This window comes from Biomphalaria glabrata, chromosome 4, assembly GCF_947242115.1.
Source record: "Biomphalaria glabrata chromosome 4, xgBioGlab47.1, whole genome shotgun sequence".
In the NCBI taxonomy this organism is placed as follows: Eukaryota; Metazoa; Mollusca; class Gastropoda; family Planorbidae; genus Biomphalaria; species Biomphalaria glabrata.
The window spans coordinates 20,691,416-20,716,119 of NC_074714.1; the positions used below are offsets into that span (position 1 = coordinate 20,691,416).

Here is a 24,704-nt window from a genome sequence, read left to right on the forward strand (position 1 = left end):
GCTCAAAACATTTTTATTCAGATTGACAACAAAGTGAAACATTTGTTTCATAAGGAAGATTTAAATAGTGAAGATTTTTAGACAGATACATAATTAGAATAACTTTGCATTGTCACTTCCTTGTCACATTTACTTAAGAATATTTGTCACATTTAGTCTCGAGTCACATCTTGTGTCAAATCTACTTCTCATCCTCTCTAGATTCTACGTCACAATCACTCCGGATGTTACGTCACAATCAGCCCGGATGTTACGTCACATTCTGTCTTGTTTCTATGTCACATTGTGTCTGGAGTCTGTATCACATGAATGACTAAAGTGTGTCACGTTCCAAAGCTCAGTACTTAGAGTTGATGTAGCTAATAGTAAATGCCATCTGTTCCTGTGGCCCACGGTTAACGAGGGTGTCATGTGGCCAGCACAATGACCAACCCCCTTTAGTTTTCCCCAACTAATGTCAGGTACCCATTATAGCTGGGTGGACTCAGGGATCCTCCTAAAGATCCCGAAATTCAAAATCCCAGCCAATCACTTTGCCACTCAACCACTGTACCCCCAAAGTACGGCACTAGGAGTACAAGGTATTGGACAAAAGATATTGTGTAGATGTTTCAACATTTCTATTTGTCAATACAAAACTTAATGTCGGCAGAGAATTCTTTAAATATCCAGAATGATACAAATATATTTGCTAAAGTAATTAACCTGTGATCTACGTTTGAATGGAATAGCTTTAACAACTGTTACGAGAAAGAAGAAAGATAGGCGAAGATAAAACTGGATAAATGTGGATATGGATATATTGCTCGCCGGTATGGAGACAAGCCGTCTGCTCTTTAGGGAAAGTGCACAGTTTGGCGCCAGATGTACTTTTCGTGTCCCTGATCTGAGTGTACTTTATTTGAACTTGTCGAAAACATTTGACCTTCGAGTTGGAGACTCCTCAATGCTAGCACTGCTTGCTTTAAGAAGACATCTCTACCTCGAGGTCACCAGCTCGCACAGAGAAATGTACTCCTACACTGAGAACACGTGAGAGAGAGAGAGAAGGAGAGAGTGGGAGACAGAGCGTGAGAGAGGCTGAGATTGAGAGAGAAAGAATGAAAGAGAGTTAGACCGTTAAATAATAAGAGAGATCGAAAGAGGGACAGAGATAAAGAAAGGAAAGAGAAAGAGAGTAAGCGACATAGAAGTGAGTAAGATAGAAAGAGTGGGAAAGAAAGGAAGTCAGAGAGTGTGAAAGAAAGAGACTAAGAGAAAGTAAAAAAGAGAAGGAGAGTGAGAGTAAAATTAACAGAGAGAGTGATAGAGTGTGCGAGAGAGATTTAATGAGAAACTAAGGACTGCACAGACAGACAGACAAACAAATTGGAAGAAATAAAGTTTCAACAAAAACCTGCGATATTTTTACACGTTAAGAAACTAAACTTCAATAATTTGCGCAGTCATCACAGAGAATTTAAAGACCAAAAATAAAAAAAAATAATAAAAAACTCCAGGAACTTCAGCCATCATAATCTTCTCAGTTACAGGCTTTCACATTGCAAATGATTTCAAAGCCCAGTGTTCTTATTAGCTACTTCAACTCTAATACCAAGTAAAAACTTTGATGTAAGTCTTCTCTTTTTTTTTTTATCTTTTAGAACCATCGAAAAAATCCAAGTTATGAATGCAACTACATTAATCCAGATCTGTTCAATGAGAATATTGCCTTCTCTTGTCTTGCAGATTAAGTACGTTCCTTGATAACGTTAGGCTTATATGTCTGTAATATGCAGATCTAGTGCATTGATAGTTGGTAATGGTGATAGTACACATTTATGCTGATACATAATATTAGCTCTAAAAGTATTCAATATAAGATTATGGTTTTTATATAATCTTACACATATGTAATACACGACACACTAAAAACCTTACATCTGCAAACATTCTCTTTTTTTTTTATCATTACTCTTTGCTCTGAAAACCAAAATATGATAAAAGAAATGAACTCACCATTGTTGTATCCTGTATGTGTTTCAATAGGTCAGCGCTTTACTTTTATCTCCCTTGTACTAAATATAGATCTATCACCACCAAAGCCTTATTCTCTCCCTTTAAAAGCAGGATTGACAATGCCGCACACACCAGTAGGTCTAGGTCTTTTCCCTTTCAACATGTACCCAAGTAGAAAAAAAGTCCCAGGCGAACATTTGCGTCCCAAATGAGTTGCACAGCTTGCAGCTGGTAATGTCCCGCTGAGGCTTCAAACAGGCAAGGAGTTATCCTCCCCATACCCTGATAAATTTGTATCATACTTCAACACACTAATAATTCATATGCATTCACGTCATACGAAAATATTTTTTTTTAAAAATCGTTTATTCATAATATACAGTTCATTCCATTAATTAGTAGCGAAAGAGTAACTTCAGTGGAGATATGCAGGTAGAGGATATTGGTATACACTGACAATAGATATAGATATATAGAGCTGTTTTAATTATTGAACTTCTTTATTTGATGGGGAAAATGGGGTGGTATTTAGGAAAGATGAACAGAGCAGGTGAGATAGCTATTTGACAAAGGACTTTATTTTGACTTTCTTCATTTTATAGTTGATTCTTTTTCTTTTAATCCTGCTAGTTTTTAATGTTTCTCTTTTGTTTCGCATAGACCCAAATGTTACGAGCACAACATATTACAGATTTTCATCTAGGGCGGAAAAACTATAAATAACTAGCTTTTCGGTGTATCCGGCGTACATAATAAGGGCGTGTCAGTTTCCCTTTTATTAAATAAAGGTCTATAATTTGTGTGTAGCACTGCTGCATTATTACAAGTTGGAAGCTCTTTCGTTTACAGCTTCTTATTTTGTGTCAAATAGTTGGCAGCATTGAAGTTCACTTGGAAGTCCTTGACATTGATTAATTGATCGTGTAAAGCAAGTGTTCTCAAAGTGTGGTCCGTGAACCCGTGGGGGTCCACTGCACGACCGTAGTGGGTGAAAATTGTATACAATTAAAATAACGTACTTCTTAGATAAAGTATGTCCGATCGGATAATTTGAATAATAACCAACTCGCCCCTCATTACTGTTTAATAACTCTTTTACCAACTAATCTATGACATTTGTTGACGAAGCTTGACAAAATAACCATTATCGTTAACAATCCTTGGGAAAACAAAAAAATGTTGCACATGACAATGAAGTTCTATACTTAGTGTACAAACAAACCGTTCTTTCTGTTTCTTTGCTTTTCTAACCAATCAAAGTGAGGTTTTCAATTATTCTACTTTATCACGCCATTCAAAGAACTAGTCCAGGCTTCTTTTTAAAGTTTCCAAACTGACGAGCCTGATACTCCAGGAGACACCGACATCGATCTGGTGTTATTTATCACGCCATTCAAAGAACTAGTCCAGGCTTCTTTTTAAAGTTTCCAAACTGACGAGCCTGATACTCCAGGAGACACCGACATCGATCTGGTGTTATTTATCACGCCATTCAAAGAACTAGTCCAGGCTTCTTTTTAAAGTTTCCAAACTGACGAGCCTGATACTCCAGGAGACACCGACATCGATCTGGTGTTATTTATCACGCCATTCAAAGAACTAGTCCAGGCTTCTTTTTAAAGTTTCCAAACTGACGAGCCTGATACTCCAGGAGACACCGACATCGATCTGGTGTTATTTATCGTCCACCGTTTAGGATGAATTTTGTTTTAAGTTTTACAAGTGGAGGTAATTCGTGTTTGTGAAATTATTTTTCGAACGCCCATCAAACCGTTAGATCATGGACAATATTTGAAACATGTGAGAATTATTGTAATGGAGATGGTGGCAATGAACAGAGACCTAGAGCCGTGAAAAATGGCCACACCACGTAATGCTAAATTTGCTTCAATATGCTGCTGAGTACTTACAGATCGGATTTTTACCATACAAATCTCAAGTGATTACCTACAATGTGTCATTAGTTTGAGTGTGTTATCGAACGACAGTTTGACACCTATTAAACTGAAGCGTCATCTTGTAACAAATCCTAATGAACTAAAAGACAAACCCATATAATTCTTCAAATGTCCAATAATAGCGTATGCATATCAGAAGAAGATAATTATTAGCAATGAGACAACAGTGAATAATAAAGGTTTTAAGACTTCGTATATTACTGCATTGAGAATATTACGGAACAAATAGCACACTGTTGAAGAGAGTTTTATAATTCCATCAGCCTGCGGCTTTTAAAATTTGCTATTCGGGCAGACAAATCAGGCTGCGTCGGGGGTCCACTAATATCGTATGGCTTGTAAAGGGGTCTTGAACCGAAAAAGTTTGAGAATCTGTGATGTAAAGTCCAGGGGCGGACTGGGTGTCAAAATCGGCCCGGGCATTTCTACAAAATTCGGCACACAAATTCTCTATCATGTGATGGGCATCCATTTCTAGGTCTATCGGTCCTTAAAAATCATTGTTAAGTTTGATAATGTATCGATATGCATGCATACAGTGAACTCTATATCTTAATAAGCAATATAGCGTCTTTTTAAATCAGCAATTTTGTAGGCCCTAAAAAGTTGAAGCCTACTAGTAGCACTATCTACATTCTACATTTTATTTTCGAAAAATGTGTTTGATTAAAAGATTACACTGTAATGTCTGTGAAAGACTTTTTGTTTAAACACGACGCTCAGAGGGCCTTGTAAAGGCCCCTGGTAAAGTCCCTAACAATTGGGATATTATTATACAACACTTACATCAGCTGTAATTGGACAGATTTGTACCTAAACTTCTCCATCCATCTCTTCTCACAATGCCCAGCCCAAATACTTTTTTAAATTTATTAAATAAACGTTAAAACTTTATTTTCCAGTTACCATGGTGACACACACTGGTCTAATGTGTATGATGTGTTCAATCTACTCAACCAATAAAAAAAAAACGTTTTAATTGCAGCTCCCAGCCAGACTCTTCCATCTGAATGAAGACAGCAGATGGTGTGGTCCATTATTTGAATGGACATACGCTTCAATGTTAAGCTCACACATACAGAAGTGAAATAGAACAAAACGATACAAGCTACTACTGGAGCAGCGGTTAGATGGTTTCTCAATGCGTCATCAGGCCAACTTCAAAGAGTTACAAAATGAATCGATAAATAACCTTAAACAATTTGTTTCCACGGCATGACATGTAACCATGGGCGTACCTAGCATGTCAACCGATGGTCTCTCTGATATTACCCTCTAATATTTATCCCAGGGTATCGCCACTGCTATATGGTCTACACATTAAGTTGGTGTGTGTGTGTGTGTTGTAGCGATCCTTCCTTTGAAAACCTTAAATACCAGAATAGAATACAACGTCTCCTGGTATAAAGGTTAAAGTTCACATTTAGACGAGCACTGTGTGCCAGAGAAACTCGAGGTATGCGCATGGTAAGGAAGGAAAGAGAAGCCTTCAATCGAACCCTCCCACAAGATTTTGAACCTAATCCGTTCATTATTTTATTGTTATAAAAAAAAATATTATTCTCTACTAATAAGAAGCTTATTATACTGGTTCTTAGCAACGTAACATAGTGCCTCCAATTTGTCCACCCGGGTTAAAGTTGTTGTCTTTTGTTTTATAGCTATGACATACTAAGACCGCATCATAGATGGGGAAATTTGAAACAAAATCACAGTGGCGATTGTTGACATTCTGACCACTTTCCAAAAAAAGACCCATCACGTGATTACTGAGAGGTCTCAGAGAACAGTGCCAGGAAAGAGAGGCAGACAAAGAAAGTGATAGGAGATCAACGTTAAAGAATCGAGGAGCCGAAAGAGAATCATACTCTAGCTATAGACACAGAGAGAAAAATGGAGAGGGATGATCTACAGGGCATTTGTGTTACAACAGAGTAAGGGGCAAGTGAACTTGAACCCAGTGAAGGTCAGCATAACTCTCATTTGATAGTCTTAAAGTATGCACTACCTAGAAAGGCCTTAACTCGTAGAGCTAATACTTTGTGAGTGTCATTGAATTAGCTTCCCGTTTTTTTTGTTAAGTAATAAAAACAATACAGGTATTGGTATACAACACATCAATACAAGCGCAGCAGTAGGGGTGAAATAAGGATGAACGGGATAAAAGGAGGATCAATTAATACATTTTATAATGGCATCTAAGGACCCTAACTCCAATTCCTTTGTCCCTTTTCCTCATTTATGTCCCCTTTGCTTATCGGCCCTACGCATTTAGGCAGAAAATGTTAATGACCACTGAGATAGACTGTAAATACGCCACAGGGGTACACAACTCTTGAAGCACATCCACCTCTAAAATTAAACACAATTCTCCACTCCATTTTTTTAAGTTCCACATTTAAAAAAAAAATTCCATTGTATTAGTCTCAGTTGCAGGTAAAGTGATTAGTGTGCAGGCTATGAAATATGAGCATGCACGTGCACTCAGAGAGCATGCGCGGCTAGTTCTAGAGCGTCTCATTATGGTTCCTCTCACAACCTCCCCTTTATTAACATGATATTATCAACATCTTGAAACATAACGAATGCCTTGATTTCTTCTTTTACCATAGTGTGTGTGTTAGTACAATACCAGGTTTGTATATTATTTACTTTTGTGTATTTATCATTTCATCAGGTATTACATTTGTGAAAACTTTCAGTAAAATGCAAGGGAATTCGTTGCTATAGTCCTGTTCCTAAATCAGGCCGGCCTTAGTCATAGGTCATGATATTTTTGAAGGACACGAGGTTTTTAACCAGTTGCGTAATTTTTTATTTTTTTTTACAGATAATTTCTTTGGGGCCTCCATATTCACGTTGCCCAGGGCCTCCAATTATCTAAGCCCGGCCCTGCATATATTATCAATACAAATCAACTTTAAAAAAAAAGTTAATTACAAAATGTCACCAATCTTCACTTTCGTTCTATTTCTATAAATCTACTAGTTAGTATAAACTGTACGCGGGTAAAATGAATTAAACAATTAACTAGGGTAGCCCACACAATGGCCAAGCATTTTTATAGTCAGCTTCTTGTGTCTCTAAACGTAGCTATAATGGGATTAAAGCTGATTGGACTAAACCCAACATCGTACAAATCATTTGATAAGAATCCAAGCGTTCACCAGAAACGTAATTCAAAACTGAGGTTCGGGTGGCGTGTGTCCGGATCTGTCCGTCTCGTGATTTGTATAAATAGATAGAACAGCCATTAATCTTGGATTAAGAAATAATACTGAACTATTTCACTCTATCTGTATTTAGGAGAGCAAAGAGAAAGCGAAGAGAAAGTTAATGTTGATAAGAGAAGAGAGAAGAGGAAAACAGGCCACTAAGAGAGTGCAACACTTGAGAGAACCAAGTCAATGTAAAGTGAGAAAAAAGTCTTAGACGGCCCCTGTGGGTCTACTATTATAATCACTTATAATTGAACACACAAGCTCACACCAAATGTTGAATTAACAGTTGCAGATAAATTAGAACTAATAAACTGTATAGGGTTCCGCCATTTTGATGTTAAATAATGCGAAATATTTCCAGTCCATTGAGCTATATTTTAAAATGTTGTATATATATATATTATATATATATATATATATATATATATATATATATATATATATATATATATATATTTCTCTCTCTCTCTCTCTCTCTCTGTCTCTCTCTCTCTCTCTTTTTCTCAATATATATATATGCATATAGAATGTTTCCCTATCTTAACAGCTAAGGGTTCGCATTTAGAAGACGCCCATGTATCTATTTCCAGCATGGAGAATTCCATTGAGGATATCAGATTTTCAAAAGCATTTTTTTTGTTCTTGAGATATAATTATGACAACCTGACGGACAGACAGACAGCAAAAAGAAAGGAAACCTCTAAAAAAAACAAAATGTAAGTAATATAGGTAGCACGCGAGTGAAGTTCCAATCTTCAGGTAGGAATACTTCGTAAATTTCTTTGTTTTTTCCTCCTCAACAAAGCAAATCACGCAAACGTTTGAAGTGAAAGATGATGGTCTTTGTATGAGACACAGTTCTTTGACCAAGACGATAATTAAATGTAAAGCAACAATCTCTAGTATACTTGAATCAAATAGACCTATAATTTTATTTGATAACTTATACTTTTGAGATCAATAGGTTTTCAAAGTGACCAGGATAAGTTTTTATTTTCATCTATAAACATCAAAATAAATTGGAATTTTTTAATTTGATTTTAAAAATAACTAAAAAATATTTTCGGCTTAGAACAACACAACAAGATTTCTAGGTGCATATCTAACAGTGGGGACACTCATTACAATGGGTGCACATTTAGCTATGAATACGTCCCTTTCTTTGCAGCGACAATATTATGTTTGTTTCTTTACATCACATCGCAGTTTTCAATATGAAATACTAGTTTGATCACGACTACTGATTTATCTACAACTTGGGTTATTTTAACTATCAATATTGATACTAGACTGGCCCCAAAAATAAATTAGGGAGCTTATCACTGCATAAGTAGTACTTACAAAATAAAAATAACAGTATTAATAGTAATATGTGTTAAAGTTGTGTGATAATTATGGAGGAAGACAAGCAATAGAAAAAAGTATACTTTATAAAGCTAAAAGTTTATCTCAGTGGAAACAACCGCTAATTACATTCATTTATCTGAAAATTACAATGTTTAGCTCATTTTGTGCTTTATAAAAAAAAACTAATTAATTAGTACTTAATGATTAACTAATTTTGGATTGATTCGTGTATTGTGATCTACTATAAATAATTATGCAAAATTTCAACTTAATCCGAGAATAAGAAATAGGAGAAAAATCGTGTCAAAAGGTAATAAGGGGACTAAATCCATATATATATATATATATATACCCTAATATACCATATGTACCCTAACCCCCCAAAAAATAATTAATCACCAACAATGAATTAACTAATTGTTTTTTTTTTATTAATTCATGTTTTGTCAGGTTCAGTTAATAATGGGAAATAGGAGAAAAAAACATGTTCAAACTTTTTAATAGACAGAATAGACAGAGTTGATTTAAGCTTTGTAGAAACAGTTATTGACTAATCTTAAATTTTTTGTTGGACTGTTCCACTACTACCATCCTCTTCTTTCTCTCTCTCTCTCTCTGTCTTTCTATCCTTTGCTGATTTCATTTATACTTGTTTTTTCTTTATTTCTTTTTTGTAATGTTAGAAATAGGTGAAGGACAAATAACTTTTCTCTTTCTCTCTCTCTCTCTCTAACGGCCATGAATTATTTCGATAAGATAAAACAGCAACAAACTCTACATAGACATACAATGATCGTATAGTAAATGCAGTCTGCACCACACATACACATAACAATAGTCTACATCTGTTAGGAGGCGTCAAGATACCTGAGTCAGGCCTTCCACTCCTGATAACAAGTCCATTAGACGCCATAACCTCCTACTATCCCACGCAACATTGCGCAACATTCTATTTGCAGCGCCCTCTTATTTGAGATACGCCTCTGATATGCCAGGACTACTTAGGAGGATGTAGCGTAGAAGTTTACTTAAAGATTATTTAATATGTATATAGTCATTTTGAAAATCTAATGAAGGAGCTCATCTTATTTTATTTCATGAATCTATGAATCTCTGTATAAACCCATGAAATATTCAAATTCTGGGTAGTCTCTAAGTGTGAGATAAAACTCCAATCCAACATGGTTTAGATCTGTACATATTAAATATTGTCAACTACGGCGGAAAAACTATAAATGGCTAGCTTTGTGTGCGTGTGTGTATCTGGTGTACAGACAAATGGTGTTCGTATTCTGTTTTTTAAAGGCCTAAAATATTTTATTTTGCACTTTGTAGCTCTGCAGAATTGAAAGTTCTAAGCAGTTCCATTCGTAGATCATTTTGTTTTCATTTCGCCAGTTTGACGTCCTTGACATTGTTTAGTCTAATGTGACAATCTCCATTGAGGTACGTTTTGGATGCGTCCCACGGTTACATTTAGAAGAGAGAATAAATCAATGGTATCATATGGACTACAACCCTGCATTGTATAATCAGTATAAGCAATCCTATCTACATCTATAATAAATAGACAAAATATCAAAACTTTTTAGTCTGATAGTAAGTACTCTGCAATGGCCTATAGTATATATTAATGTCCATTGGAGAGTTCAACGCCCTCGTTTTATGTGTAACCGTGTCTAGATTAAGGCTCTTGTGCAGAAGTATAAACCTGACTAGGTTTAAATCTTTATGCTAAGGTATAGCCCTGACTAGGTTTACGTCTCTATGCATAAGTATAATCCTAACTAAATTTAAGTGTCTTATAAATTATAACCATGTCTAAGTTGAAGTCTCTAAGGTATAACCATGTCTAAGTTGAAGTCTCTAAGGTATAACCATGTCTAAGTTGAAGTCTCTAAGGTATAACCATGTCTAAGTTGAAGTCTCTAAGGTATAACCATGTCTAAGTTGAAGTCTCTAAGGTATAATCATGTCTAAGTTGAAGTCTCTAAGGTATAACCATGTCTAAGTTGAAGTCTCTAAGGTATAACCATGTCTCAGTTGAAATCTCTAAGGTATAACCATGTCTAAGTTGAAGTCTCTCTACACACTTTGCTACCTTTCCTTCTTTCGTTTCCACTTCGGAATTTTCCACGTTACTTTTATTTTTATTTTCTCTAGTAGATCAAACGAGCTGAATGTTTGGCAGAGACCCAAGTATTGAGAGAATATTGATGTCTAAAACTGGCATGTCGGGAGACTTCCGTCCTAACTACTAACAAACTAGTTTTTAGAAGAAAACAAAATTTAACTCACTAATTACGTTACAAAAAAAACAAAACCTCCTTGAGCAATTTTCTTTAAGAGCGCCACGGAGGAATTGGTTTGAGTACAGAGGGAAGGTAAAAGCTGAGACGGCACTAAACTGTACGCATGTGTATTTGTAGTCTAGAGCTCAGACCATAATAAAGTTACAAAATAAAATTAAAAAAAAAAGAACAAAGATCAAGTCGTGTGTAGCAAGCAAGAGCACTCTAACTACAAAATATACAAGAAAACAAATCTGCAAATTAAAGTAAATATAAAGATTAGTCGTTCAAATTTAAAGAAACTTTCAAACGTATAGTTTTTCGCTATTCAATCCGTATATTTGATAAATTTTTTTAACCCTGTCGAATTCCACCAACCTGATTTGAACAAGACTAAAGGCATTGTTTTTTTTTATCTATGATCTATCTTCTTCGTACGCTTGTGTACATTATCAAACAAAAAGATATACAAATAGAGATCTTAATGCTACGTGCAAATAAACAATAAATGTAATTTTAAATGTGTATCTAGTGTTGCCATTATAGATGTGACTTGTATACATCATTGTCGTAAAAATAGCGTCTCTCTCTCTCACTATATATATATATATATATTTCTGTTGGTTAGCAAACTGTAATTCATTTTACAGTTTATTCTATTTAATTTGTATACCTTTTTTCCCCCGAAAAAAATTTTTCCTAAATTTATAATTTTATATGTTGGTGCTTCATGGCTGGTGTAATTATAACTTCTTTCACGTTTCTTGGTTATCGGTTGCTTTGTACGCATGGCAATAGAAACGAAGTTCTGAGTCGGATCAAAAACAACTGAGGAGCTGTACTGAAGACCATCGTCAAAAATGTTGCACTCTATACCCGCAAGAAATAAATGGAACAACTTACAAGGAGTTGAAGCTCATGGTGAAAAAGACCACCATAAGGCAAAATGGACGATGTATGCTAAAGAAACAGAAGGCCTATATTCTTCCTTAGTTGAAGCCACAAGTTAGTTCCTAAATTAAAGCGGTATGTACAGGTACCAAAATGAAGTAATATACATCAAGATATAGTCTCAATTGCTATTACAATCACTGATCCTCTACATCACTTATGGCGTATACACCATAGATTTGGAAAACCTTGAACACTAATGAAGGGAGATAATTATGCTTTATGAACTTTATTTTTCACCACTGGATTATGCAGCTTGAATAAAAACGAACGGGGGAACTTGATGCGGTCCTGGGTCTAATATTAGCACAAGTGTCAAACCGACTAGCTCTGAACAGTTTGGGGTGGGAAACGTCGAGACTAAATTGGTGAGAGTTGACGGATGTTTAGGCAGACGATAACTGTTTCATGCGCAAACATACAATCACACATCTTCACACACACACACACACACATGTGCGCGCTAGTGCTCCATGCTAGATATAGTAGGTCTAAATGTTAAGACTAACAGATATTGATTAAACATGGAGAGGGGAGAATTCTTTTTTTTTTATTTTGTGCACTCAACTTGAGCAGAAACGAAACATTTAAAACTTCTAGAAGCACTTTACTTGGTTGGTAATTACAATCTTTTGTTGATAGAGTTTAGTTCGACAATTATTATTTCTTTTTTTTAGTTTTCCCATTACATCACCTTTATATTTCTTCTGCTGGTCATCAGGATAATTATGTGAACCCCACAAGTAATCTAATGATTATTATTAACACATGAACTTTTTACCTTTGTGACTAAAAAAACTAACACTCCAACTAATATCTCTTGGAAAGTTCGTGGTAATTCTGTAACAACTATTCACCATTCTATTTTGTATGAGTTCTCCGCTATCCTCACTTATTATTATTCATTTATTTGGTATTGAAAAGTCTTCTAGTGCAAGCTCTGGTCCAAGACCATGTTTGGATAGGTGACAATTGAGGTGTTAGTGAAATGATACCGTGATATGTTAAGATGCATCACAAACCAAATCTCCAGACTCTTCTCATTGTTAGCCTCCAAAGACATTGCATTCAAGACTTTCAGTTGGGCAACTGGGAAACTTAGCAAGGTTTTATTTCGCATTGGGATATCTCTCACAGACACTGAGCTCTATAAGTGAGAACTCTATTAGTGCATCAGTGGTCTATATCACACGTTTCTGACAGTAATTTTATTTTATAAAAAGAAGGTACATTAATGAAGATTTATATTGGAACAAAATCCATTCTGCTGTCTTCAATGTGTCATTATTTAACCTTCACCTTTTATTCTTCACTTCTTAATGTTCACTCTTTTTGTTAACTTTTCAATCTTCACATTTCATTCCTCACTCCTTAATGCTCACTCTTTTTGTTAAATTTTCAATCTTCACCTTTTATTCTTCACTCCTTAATGTTCACTCTTTTTGTTAATTTTTCAATCTTCACATTTCATTCTTAACAGACAGCTACATTTTAACTTAGTATTTTTTTAAAGTAAAAGCTGGTAGTTGGACTACTTGACTTGAACAGTACTTAGGTAATGCCTCATCTATTACAGCCACCTGCTCATCATTGGCGCGTGCTCGCACGTGCTACCTAAGCCAAAGCCCACGAGGATTCTTAAGTTGAGAAAATAAAAAGAAACCCCTTAGGAACTGTTACACAACAGTGAGCAAGAAAGATTTAAAGACCGAAGTTTTGCAAAGGTTTTTATAGAACTTTAATCAAAAGTCTTGGAGTGATGGAGTCGTTCAGCTTAAGAATTTCTCTCCAGAACGAGGATAGTAAAAATATCTATCCCATAATTGTAGTCGACATAGAATTATTGAAAATGATATAAAAACATGGTGACTGTCTTCATAAGTCAATTACATCAAATAGAAAAACGTTAGACTAATATCGAACTAAACAAACAAACTAATATCAGTGAAGTGTTCGAAGTATTTGTTGAAAATGTGTATTATGCATGTGATTTAATATAATGGTTTCATTTATTTATACTCAGGCATAACCTACTTACAGGAGGGTGAGGAGGCGCACTGGCTGAGCGGTAAAGCGCTTAGCTTCCGAACCTGGGTCCGGAGTTCGAATCCTGGTGAAGACATGGATTTTTAATTTCGGGATATTCGGGCACCTTTGAGTCCACCCAACTTTAATGGGTACCTGACATAAGTTGGGGAAAGTAAAGGCATGACATCCTTGTTAACCGTAGGCCACAAAAAAATATGAGCTTTACATCATCTGCATTATAGACCACAGGGTCTGAAAAATGAAACTTTTTTTTATAGCCTACTCAGTTTTATATGATGTTTACTTGATGTTTACTTGACAGATTCTAGAAAAACCAATTTTCTATTGATTATTGTTTTTGTTTTATTAACTGATTGTTGCGTTTTGTCATTGTCTTCGTGTGATTTTTTAAAAAGTTCTATTTAGTTTGGCTCAATTTGCTATTAGTTTTATCTATATTCGTACCGAGCAACATGTTCAGCAATGATAAAACTAGACTTTCTTTAATACATATAGTAGAAATTGTTTAAAGACTATAATATTTCACACCCTTATTTAATAGTCAATAGGTTGTTATCTTAATGTGTAGGTCACAGTCTGGGTAGTTTTTTTTTTAATAATAGTACGTTTTTGTTTCAAATAGATGGCAAAGCTAAACAATATAAAGACTATCAATCTCCTTCCACGTAAAAGAGCCACTGAGAACAGAACACACAATATTAAATTATCATCTAACTAAAATAGACCCGAAGCAGCTTAAACTAATGCAGCCACTCCTGACACCTGTGTGACATTGTTAGATATGTCCTTTTAGAAATGTCCTTACATACTCTTCCACCTCAGACACAACGTTTTATTCAGTAACGTGAGGCAACCAACACTGTGTGTGACAATGGGAAGCAGCTTGGGAAGAACATCACGTTACTTTATCATGGTGTAGACTGCAAGCGTCTCTCAGCATCAAAAACATGGCTAGAACAAGAGGAAAGGAAAAACGTCTATATTTTCTACTTATGACGCTTATATCCACTCACTCTGACTGTCGCTTTGACGTATATACATTTTGAACCCATTCTTTCTTTCATTTCCCATTCTGGGATCATGTTGAAACTTTGCACAATTATTCATTGTTTCTAATAAAACTTGTATCAATCGAAAAATTAACCAGTTAGTTTATTAAGTAGTGATAGTTTTTTTTATATTGATATCGAAAAAGAGAAATATATCTTACAATATTGCGATACATATGGCTGTAAATATGAAGTTCTTCCCCTTACAGAACCATTTCTTTTTTTGCTTGTTTTGTGAGTACTTTTTATATTTCGCTTGTTCACTTTATGTATACTTTAAAACCCAGGCTAGAATTTAGCAGAAACTAAAGCACACATACATGAAGCAATAGTCCAGCCAACTCACAAATTCCATTTCTAAGTTGTAGCACGCCCGTGAGTGACTCATACATTCTTTCAGATCAGAACAATAGTTCATGAACCACAGAGTCACACCAGAGTGTTGAAGCATTGAATCATGATCAGATCTAGCTATTGTTTCAATGGTGTTAACATTAAGTGTAAACGCATGTTCTAAACAATTGTTTGTTAAAGTTTGTTTGCCATAACGAGATAAATAGTTTGCGTGTGTGTGAGAGAGAGTGTGCGTGTGTGTGCAGACATAGCAATAAGAGAGCACTGCTGAGAGGGTGAGTCCTGAAGGTAAATGTTGTATCTTGGTGTTAGGTTTTTGTTGTCACTTGGCCAACTCTTCATGAACTACATTCCGGGAAAAAATCAGAAGGATGTGTCCTTGATGAGGCCACATTGTAGAATTGGTCAGCATATTGCATGTATATTTTCAGAAATTTGCCATATCTATCATCTATCTGTCTAGCTATCTCTCTCTCTCTCTCTCTCTCTCTCTTATATATATATATGTATTTAATTATTTATTCTTATTTATGTAAAAAAAAAAAAACAACGTTAGAAATCGCCCATTGATTCATTGAACTAGACTCCCTACAAATGTTGAGGCTTCCCTAGCTACTTAGTACTGTAGTGGAATACAGCCAGTATTAGTTTAGAGTGTGGATAAAAATAGCTTCTCAAGGTGGGTAAAACTATTGAACCACAGTAGCTCTATTCAAATCTCGGCAATGCCAGGTCTAGGCAGTAATGGAAACGTTTACCTGACACTAAGTTCAACCGCATATTTTAATAAAGACATTTTATCTAAGAGTCATGTCCATGATCAGCTTCAAATGTTCTAGTTTATACAAAGTAACAAAACCTCAAAATGTACCGGATACTTTGAATCAGGGCCTGATTTACGCTAGCATAGACAATGCAACCACGCAGACGATCACACTCAAGGAGGCCTCCCAATAACATGTAAACATAGAGGAGTAAAATATAAATGCCATTAAGGTCGAAAATTATGAAATTATCTAGCTTGACTAAATTACAAAACAATTATCTAGCTTGACTAAATTACAAAAAAAAAATTGTTAATGTCTTTTCTTTTTGTTTATTTTGAGACCTTACGTTATGTAAGATGTTGACTTCTCCTTTATTTTGAAATGTCGTAGATCTATTAAATTTTATAAGGCACTGATATCTAATTTAAAAAAAAAAGATAATGTCTTTAAATACATTTTCTACCGAAGCGCACTGCTGGAGTTCCCCTGTCTATTATACATAGATATGAAGACTGTATTTCTTGCAAAGAACGCTGTCTGTGTTTGCTATCTATATATTTGTGAATGTATTTTAACCAAAACACGCTGGGCTGTATCACTGTGTAAATGGCCTGAAAATCCCCTGCGCCAAAAAAATAAATAAATAAATAAATTGAAATAATAATCACAAAGTTATTTTAAATATTGTTTTAAACACTGGTAAAAGTGATATTAAAATTTGTGCGCTTTCGTGCTTAAATGCACTACCATATTTTAAACACATTTATGCAAATGGTTTTAGACTTTTTATTAATTTTTTTTTTGCATTTGTATTTCTATGTTATGTAAGTTCTGTCCTACTAACTACTACATTTACACAAAAATAATGTTTACTTTTTTAAAGTAGGTTTTCATTTTATCTCACTGCAGTGGTAGAACGCTGCAACTAAGGTCTTTTTTTTTCTTTTTAATGAAATGTTTTATTGACCCTTTACAAAACAATTAGATCAATTAGGTATTCATTACAAGACATCAGTTAGGCCAGGTTCGCATTTAACTTCACATTCAGTTTCACATATCCTTAGGTCTGCTGGACCGCTGGGGCACCACACAAGATCTGTCAACCTTCTTTCTCCATTCTTCTCTGTCATTTGTCTTTGATAGAATTTAATTCTGATGTTCTTTCTCAATAATATTAATACCTGCCTTTTTAACTGCCTGGTTGGACCACTTCGAGGGCCGATTTTGAGTTTCTGTTTCCACACAAACTGTCTTTGTTACCATTGTTTTAGTCCCATTGTCCGTCAAGCTTTTCTTCTAGCAACCAGTTTTTCATAGTCTAGACTTGCGTTTAGTTATAGTCACATCCATATTGATTCTATATGGTAGTCGATTACTAACCAGCATTTGTGACTCATTCAGATAAAGGTAAATTTTTCATCTTACTGGCGCCCTATATTTCTACAATCTGGTGCTGTAAAGTTGAGCCAATTACCTTTCACTCTTAAGACACTCAAACTGACATTCAAACACACACACACACTACTAGATACAAACACAGATCCTTGCCTTCATTGAAAACTAACGTCATTGATGTCTTCCTGTAATTTCACCTCTAGACACGCCCCCGACATTTTTATGGCTTCCATTGTTTCAAGGTAAATAGCTCCCCTTGACTTCAGTGAAATGAAAGGTTACTGGAAATTTAGATAAGAACCAAATCGATGGTGACTTTATCGTTGTTAAAAAATCTACCATCATTACAATTTTAAAAAATATGTGCACAAAATATCTCGAGCTACCTTCAGCCGAGTGTAGTATATAAATTCGTTAAAGATTGTTAATGTAGATTAAAAGTTGTGCTGTTAAACTGGAGTCCCCTTGATGTACTTATGTTAAGGCAGCTTGGCGAAGTGTAGTGTATATTTCTTTCAATGGATACCATAACGTGAACAGAGGAATGATACCATAGACGAAGTAGACAGCATGAATACCATCCACATTTTTGTTTATATCGTTGTATGAACTACAAAGGCTGCTCTATTTTTATCCATTTCGATATTTGTAATGTAACTTGATATTGTAGGGACAAAAATCTTACATATAGATTGAAATCAAAGTATAAATTACCCTACCCAATGGCACAAAGATTCTAATTATAGTGCGAATGCCAGAAAATGCCAACTTGCATTTAGATCTAAAGTATAAAAACCAAAACGTATCCACGGAAAATAACTCTAGCCGCAAACTTTTGGGGAAAAAAACTAATTTAAACATCTTTAGCATGCATAATTGAACAATTGAGCTCATTACGTGTTTCCTAGTGATGCTTTAAGTCTCGACTCTACACTGGATAGATAATGACTTGAAAAACTTTCCTGCACAACTTTGAAGGACGATTTCAAAGTCAGGGGATTTTCCAGTCAAACTTATTTATCAACAAACTTTAGTACCAGCACGATAATCTGTTGTTAATTTAAACTATATTTCATAGATTAGGGTTAGATTCGCCATTAGAAATTGTCATCAAATTCAAAAATAGCGATTTTGTTGTTTAGTGTATCCGTAGTACAGACAAATAAAAAGAAGCAATTGATAAAATAGTTGGGGATTTGTTCCCTACTATAAACTAAACCAGCTCAAAGAGGCTGAAATTGAACTTCGACACTGCCAACAAAATGTTTTTTAAACATTTAGCTACAAAAGGAGGAGTTTAAAAACTTGATTCTGCAGAGCTAAACACTGCACAGAAACTAAAAAAACCCAGCAACACTTTATTAATTCTGTACACCGGATACATCCAAAAACGAGCTATTTATAGTTTCTCCGCAATACATGAACATCTCTAAAACATATTTAAAGCCAAAAAAAATGTGTGCACTTTTTATCACTGTAGAATCAAAGTAGAAATCAAAATGTACACAAAGAGCAGATTACCGTAAATAACCTTTAGTATGAACATCTCCGCTAAGTTAACTGCACATTAACCCATGTCAACGAGGTAAAACGGAGAAAGAGATGTCGTGGAGAAGGATATGGATTGTCTCTAATACATTTAGTAGCTACCACAAAACTATCGAGTTTAAGTCTCATAAAGATGAAGTGTTCATTTTTCCCTTATCATACAATGGTCAGATCTATATTCCAGTCTCCTCCCATTCCCCCACACACTTGACTGGCTAACTGAATCATACAAGCGATCGTTTGTCATTTCCAGACCACGAAGTGATTATCTCAGATAAAAGCTTCCCACCTGATGCGACTCATAATTCATTGGTCACCTGGTACGCCTGTCGACACAAATGGCCAGTAGGATGGTCAGAGGTTAGTTGGGTATTCCACTTTCTCATAGAGTCCTGGCTTTGTTATCGAAGAATAAAAAAACGAGTATATTTAAAAATAATGTTTCTTACGAAATAGAAGAAGCGTGTAGAGTCCAATTGTGAAATGATGGTATAAGCAAGGTTAACCTAAAGTTTGTCAACATTCTCTGTAGAATGTGTGTGTGTTGTATTATGATAAACTTTGTCGGCAGGTGTCTATCTAACTTTTTACGCATCGAATAATTTAAAATTTAACATCGTTCTAACTGGTTACAAAAAGAGTTTCCGATCAAATAAAATCTATCACAATAAATTAAATAGTTTTAAGCAAGTCTATTCCAGGGCATGAGCAGTTTTTTGTTTGATATTTCATGGCCAATAAAAGTCACCATATGAATTTTCGTTAGGGCTCTTATGAGAATATAAACGTGAAAGACATAGTGAAAAACAGACGAACAAATAAAATAACTTTTTTTTGTAGGGACCAGCTGACAGTGAAAAAAAAATACTTTAGTTAGGGTGCAATAAAGAAGGAAACTAAATGTATGTACTATGTATCTTTATGTTTCATAACATCTCCCATTTCACGACCTCAATGAATGTATGTACTATGTATCTTTATGTTTCATAACATCTCCCATTTCACGACCTCAATAAATGTATGTACTATGTATCTTTATGTTTCATAACATCTCCCATTTCACGACCTCAGTGAATGTATGTACTATGTATCTTTATGTTTCATAACACCTCCCATTTCACGACCTCAGTGAATGTATGTACTATGTATCTTTATGTTTCATAACATCTCCCATTTCACGACCTCAATGAATGTATGTACTATGTATCTTTATGTTTCATAACATCTCCCATTTCACGACCTCAGTGAATGTATGTACTATGTATCTTTATGTTTCATAACATCTCCCATTTCACGACCTCAGTGAATGTATGTACTATGTATCTTTATGTTTCATAACATCTCCCATTTCACGACCTCCGTGAATGTAATGGTCTAGCCACATCAAAAACTCTTATTTATTATTGAATCAATACTTTCAAGTAACTTTTCTTTACATTTAGAAATATTTAGCTAAGACTGTACTATAAATTGTCATTCTTCTTGTGGGCGACTCAAACATTTAATTTTAAAATTTTTGAAATACGTATTGATTATACAATTACCCATATTACAAGGCAGTAACTGAGACTATCTGTGACCTATGTTTAAGTGGCAATAGTCATTAGCAAGTCAAGTCATTGCTACAGACAAGTTGAAGGTAACATTTATAACTTTGTATTTTGAAGAGTTCAATATGTTTGAGAAGAATGAATGATTGTATACAGTATACCTAGGCAAGGGATGGGATACCTGGGGCAAGGATATGAATTAAAATATTTAAAGAATGAATAGGGTATCTATGCTGAGGGTATCTAAGGGGAAGAGTAATAGGGACCCTAGTGTCGGTGGATTACCTAAGCGATCAGTACTTAAGGAGGGTTGAGATACCTGGAAATAAAAAAATATCCAGACGAGAGGCTTCTGAAAAAAATGGTGGAAAAGCACTGATCCGATTCTGGCAATATATTAAGCCTACCAAAGTGCACTGTATGAATAAGCTGTGTTCAAGATGTAGTCTTTATATGCGTTTGCTTCCAATGTTCTTAGCTAAATTGATAAGACTGAGAACCACTGTCTTGGCTTAATTTAATTTTCCGAATTTATTTTTAGTTTTCCTTCTTGTACTTTTTAAAGAACTCGAGTCTAAACATCTACACCCCCATTCCTGAACATTTGCCCCCCCCCCCACCACCAAGTACCTCAAAAAAAGTAAAGGAGGTGGGGGTGGGGTGGGGGGTTGCACGTTAAAAAGTTGCTAGGAGTGAAAGATGGAGGAGGATACAGGTATGTGCAGGGGAGCGGCGGAGTATTGGCTGGGGACGTAATGTCACTGTGACCCCCACAGCCAACAAGACGATTCAAAACTAGATTGAAATTTCACATGAAACTTAATTTCCATTGGGGCGTTTCAGCCACAGGTCACTTCCGTCAAGTGTCGGGACGATCGAGCTTGGCAGTCTAAGACTTCAAAGATCTATACCTTAAAATGTGTGGACCATTGAAAACGTTTTGTTACATAGCATAACACAGGATTGGACACATGATTAATCACATGGTAAGTCACAAGACTGGCCACATGATTAGTCACATGACTGGTTTCATGATTATGTATAGGATTGGTTACATAGTTAGACATACATTTACCATTTGTCAAAAGACAGAATGTCCTTAGAAAATAAGTCTTATGAAATCTTAAATTTCTGACTGACGTATATTTTATCTTTCAGCCAAATTTCACTCCTTCGTATCCTATCTTATCTTATCTTATAAAATACAGACGTTACTTCAAAAAAGAAGATGATTACGTCCTACGCGTCTTACAGATGTGCAGCTCAGGAATAATAGAGAACAGACGTAAGTGGAAAAAAAAAGATGTGATGCTTAAACGTGAATTAAAAAAACAACATTAGATACATTTGACTGTAAAACCATTAGATACATTTGACTGTAAAACCATTAGATACATTTGACTGTAAAACCATTAGATACATTTGACTGTAAAACCATTAGATACATTTGACTGTAAAACCATTAGATACATTTGACTGTAAAACCATTAGATACATTTGACTGTAAAACCATTAGATACATTTGACTGTAAAACCATTAGATACATTTGACTGTAAAACCATTAGATACATTTGACTGTAAAACCATTAGATACATTAGACTGTAAAACCATTAGATACATTTGACTGTAAAACCATTAGATACATTTGACTGTAAAACCATTAGATACATTTGACTGTAAAACCATTAGATACATTTGACTGTAAAACCATTAGATACATTTCGACTGTAAAACCATTAGAGACATTTCGACTGTAAAACCATTAGAGACATTTGGACTGTAAAACCCAACTCTAGTTACTGTTTAATCGATTTAGACTCAGTAATCTTAAACACTAACACTGTGTTCGTATATGTGTTAATGTGTTGGAAATTATGTACGGGTGTGATGCATATAACACATGCTTCCAATTATGTATATCAAAAGACAATTCTGGTGGTCATCTCCTAAAACAAATTCCTTTATGTTTGTATTAAGAAGCAATTGTTGTAACAAATTTACGAGATTTTTTTTAGAGTATTAGGACTTTGTTATTTGTTATTTGTCATTGTCTAGTGTTTTGTAACATTTGTATTTCCAGCTTTTCCACCAAAATAAAAAGATTACTAGCTAGTTTGAGCATAAAAGCAAGACTTTGAAAAGCATATCATATATTATCTAAATATCAAATGTACGTAGCTCTAAAATACTACTGGATTTAAGTATTTATATTTTTTATCAAAAATACACCTGTCTCCAGGGATTTCAATTTCAAATTAGCATTTGGAGTTTCATTTGTAAGGAACTAAACCATAAAAATGAGAGAGAAAACAGTATTTGAAACAGTTTTGAATTGATTTGCCCTCATTTATAAAGCACAATAACAAATGTAGAAGAAGTGAAACATAAGGTAGTGACTGTAGATGCAGAGAACAACTGTAGAAAAATTGTAAAAAAAAAACAGTCAATGGTTGTAAATAGAAACAATCAATGATTGTAAAAATATATATATAAGATAAGATAAAAATGTAAAGATTATCAAAAGAAAGTCAATGATTGTAGGACAGTTATACAACAGACTAGAGTTTTCATTGTTTAATAATATAGAATTCAGAAAGTGTGATATGTGTTGATTTTGGCTACATGGGGTGATACATGGTTAGACGTAGAGATGTGTGATTGTATGTAGTGGTATCTCTAACTGTGTATCCAAATTTGTAAGCAGAATGCATGCAGCTACCGGTTGATGTGTTGAATGCTCAGTAAAACCTCAAGAGAGGGCGCAAGAGAAAACAAAAAAAACTGCAATAAGATGCAAGTGTCAATCATCAAACGGGACTTCTAGAACAAAACGTTTTACCAGTTGATAGATGTTAAAACAGTGAGAAAGTGGCAATCAGTTGAGATATGTTAAAACAGTGAGAAAGTGGCAATCAGTTGAGATATGTTAAAACAGTGAGAAAGTGGCAATCAGTTGAGAGATGTTAAAACAGTGAGAAAGTGGCAATCAGTTGAGAGATGTTAAAACAGTGAGAAAGTGGCAATCAGTTGAGAGATGTTAAAACAGTGAGGAAGTGGCAATCAGTTGAGAGATGTTAAAACAGTGAGGAAGTGGCAATCAGTTGAGAGATGTTAAGACAGTGAGAAAGTGGCAATCAGTTGAGAGATGTTAAGACAGTGAGAAAGTGGCAATCAGTTGAGAGATGTTAAGACAGTGAGAAAGTGGCAATCAGTTGAGAGATGTTAAGACAGTGAGAAAGTGGCAATCAGTTGAGAGATGTTAAGACAGTGAGAAAGTGGCAATCAGTTGAGAGATGTTAAGACAGTGAGAAAGTGGCAATCAGTTGAGAGATGTTAAGACAGTGAGAAAGTGGCAATCAGTTGAGAGATGTTAAAACAGTGAGGAAGTGGCAATCAGTTGAGAGATGTTAAAACAGTGAGGAAGTGGCAATCAGTTGAGAGATGTTAAGACAGTGAGAAAGTGGCAATCAGTTGAGAGATGTTAAGACAGTGAGAAAGTGGCAATCAGTTGAGAGATGTTAAGACAGTGAGAAAGTGGCAATCAGTTGAGAGATGTTAAGACAGTGAGAAAGTGGCAATCAGTTGAGAGATGTTAAGACAGTGAGAAAGTGGCAATCAGTTGAGAGATGTTAAAACAGTGAGGAAGTGGCAATCAGTTGAGAGATGTTAAAACAGTGAGGAAGTGGCAATCAGTTGAGAGATGTTAAAACAGTGAGGAAGTGGCAATCAGTTGAGAGATGTTAAAACAGTGAGGAAGTGGCAATCAGTTGAGAGATGTTAAAACAGTGAGGAAGTGGCAATCAGTTGAGAGATGTTAAAACAGTGAGAAAGTGGCCAATCAGGGCCGGATTTAAGTATGTGGAGGACCCGGGCATTATTTTTTCGAAAGCTTTAATACAGATCCATTTATGAATGAAAATACGTATATCTAAAAGCATGTTATATTTTAGGGGAAATAAATAAAGTTCTTGTACATTTAATTCCCTCTTCCTTTAGAAAACAATATTTAATGTGCATATTTTTAAAAAGTGCATACGTTTTAAAAAGTGCATATTTTTTTTAGCTTGTTAAGGGTAAGGCTCTTGCTAGACGCCCTGTCGTAAATCCGAAGCTGTATTTATTTATTCCGAACATGCTACAACGGACACCTCTTAATTAATCAAGACAGTTTTGCCAGCAGTAAAAAGGCAAAAAAAAAAAAAATACTCGGATATATTTGTATCT

The 24,704-nt window shown here is 35.0% G+C and overlaps 1 protein-coding gene across 2 annotated transcripts in view; it reads right to left on the reverse strand.

The window, feature by feature from the left end:
- LOC106053823 (glutamate receptor 3-like) overlaps window positions 1-24,704 on the reverse strand; it is an 84,574-nt gene that overhangs the window by 43,129 nt on the left and 16,741 nt on the right. Inside the window, exon 1 of one of the 2 annotated variants that reach the window (XM_056026023.1) lies at window positions 1,999-2,161. The exons of the other annotated variant lie outside the window; for it this stretch is intronic. Coding sequence (XP_055881998.1) covers window positions 1,999-2,001 — 3 coding nt within the window. The 5' untranslated portion in view covers window positions 2,002-2,161. Of the gene's footprint in view, window positions 1-1,998; window positions 2,162-24,704 lie in introns of those variants that run through there. 2 annotated transcript variants of the gene reach the window in all.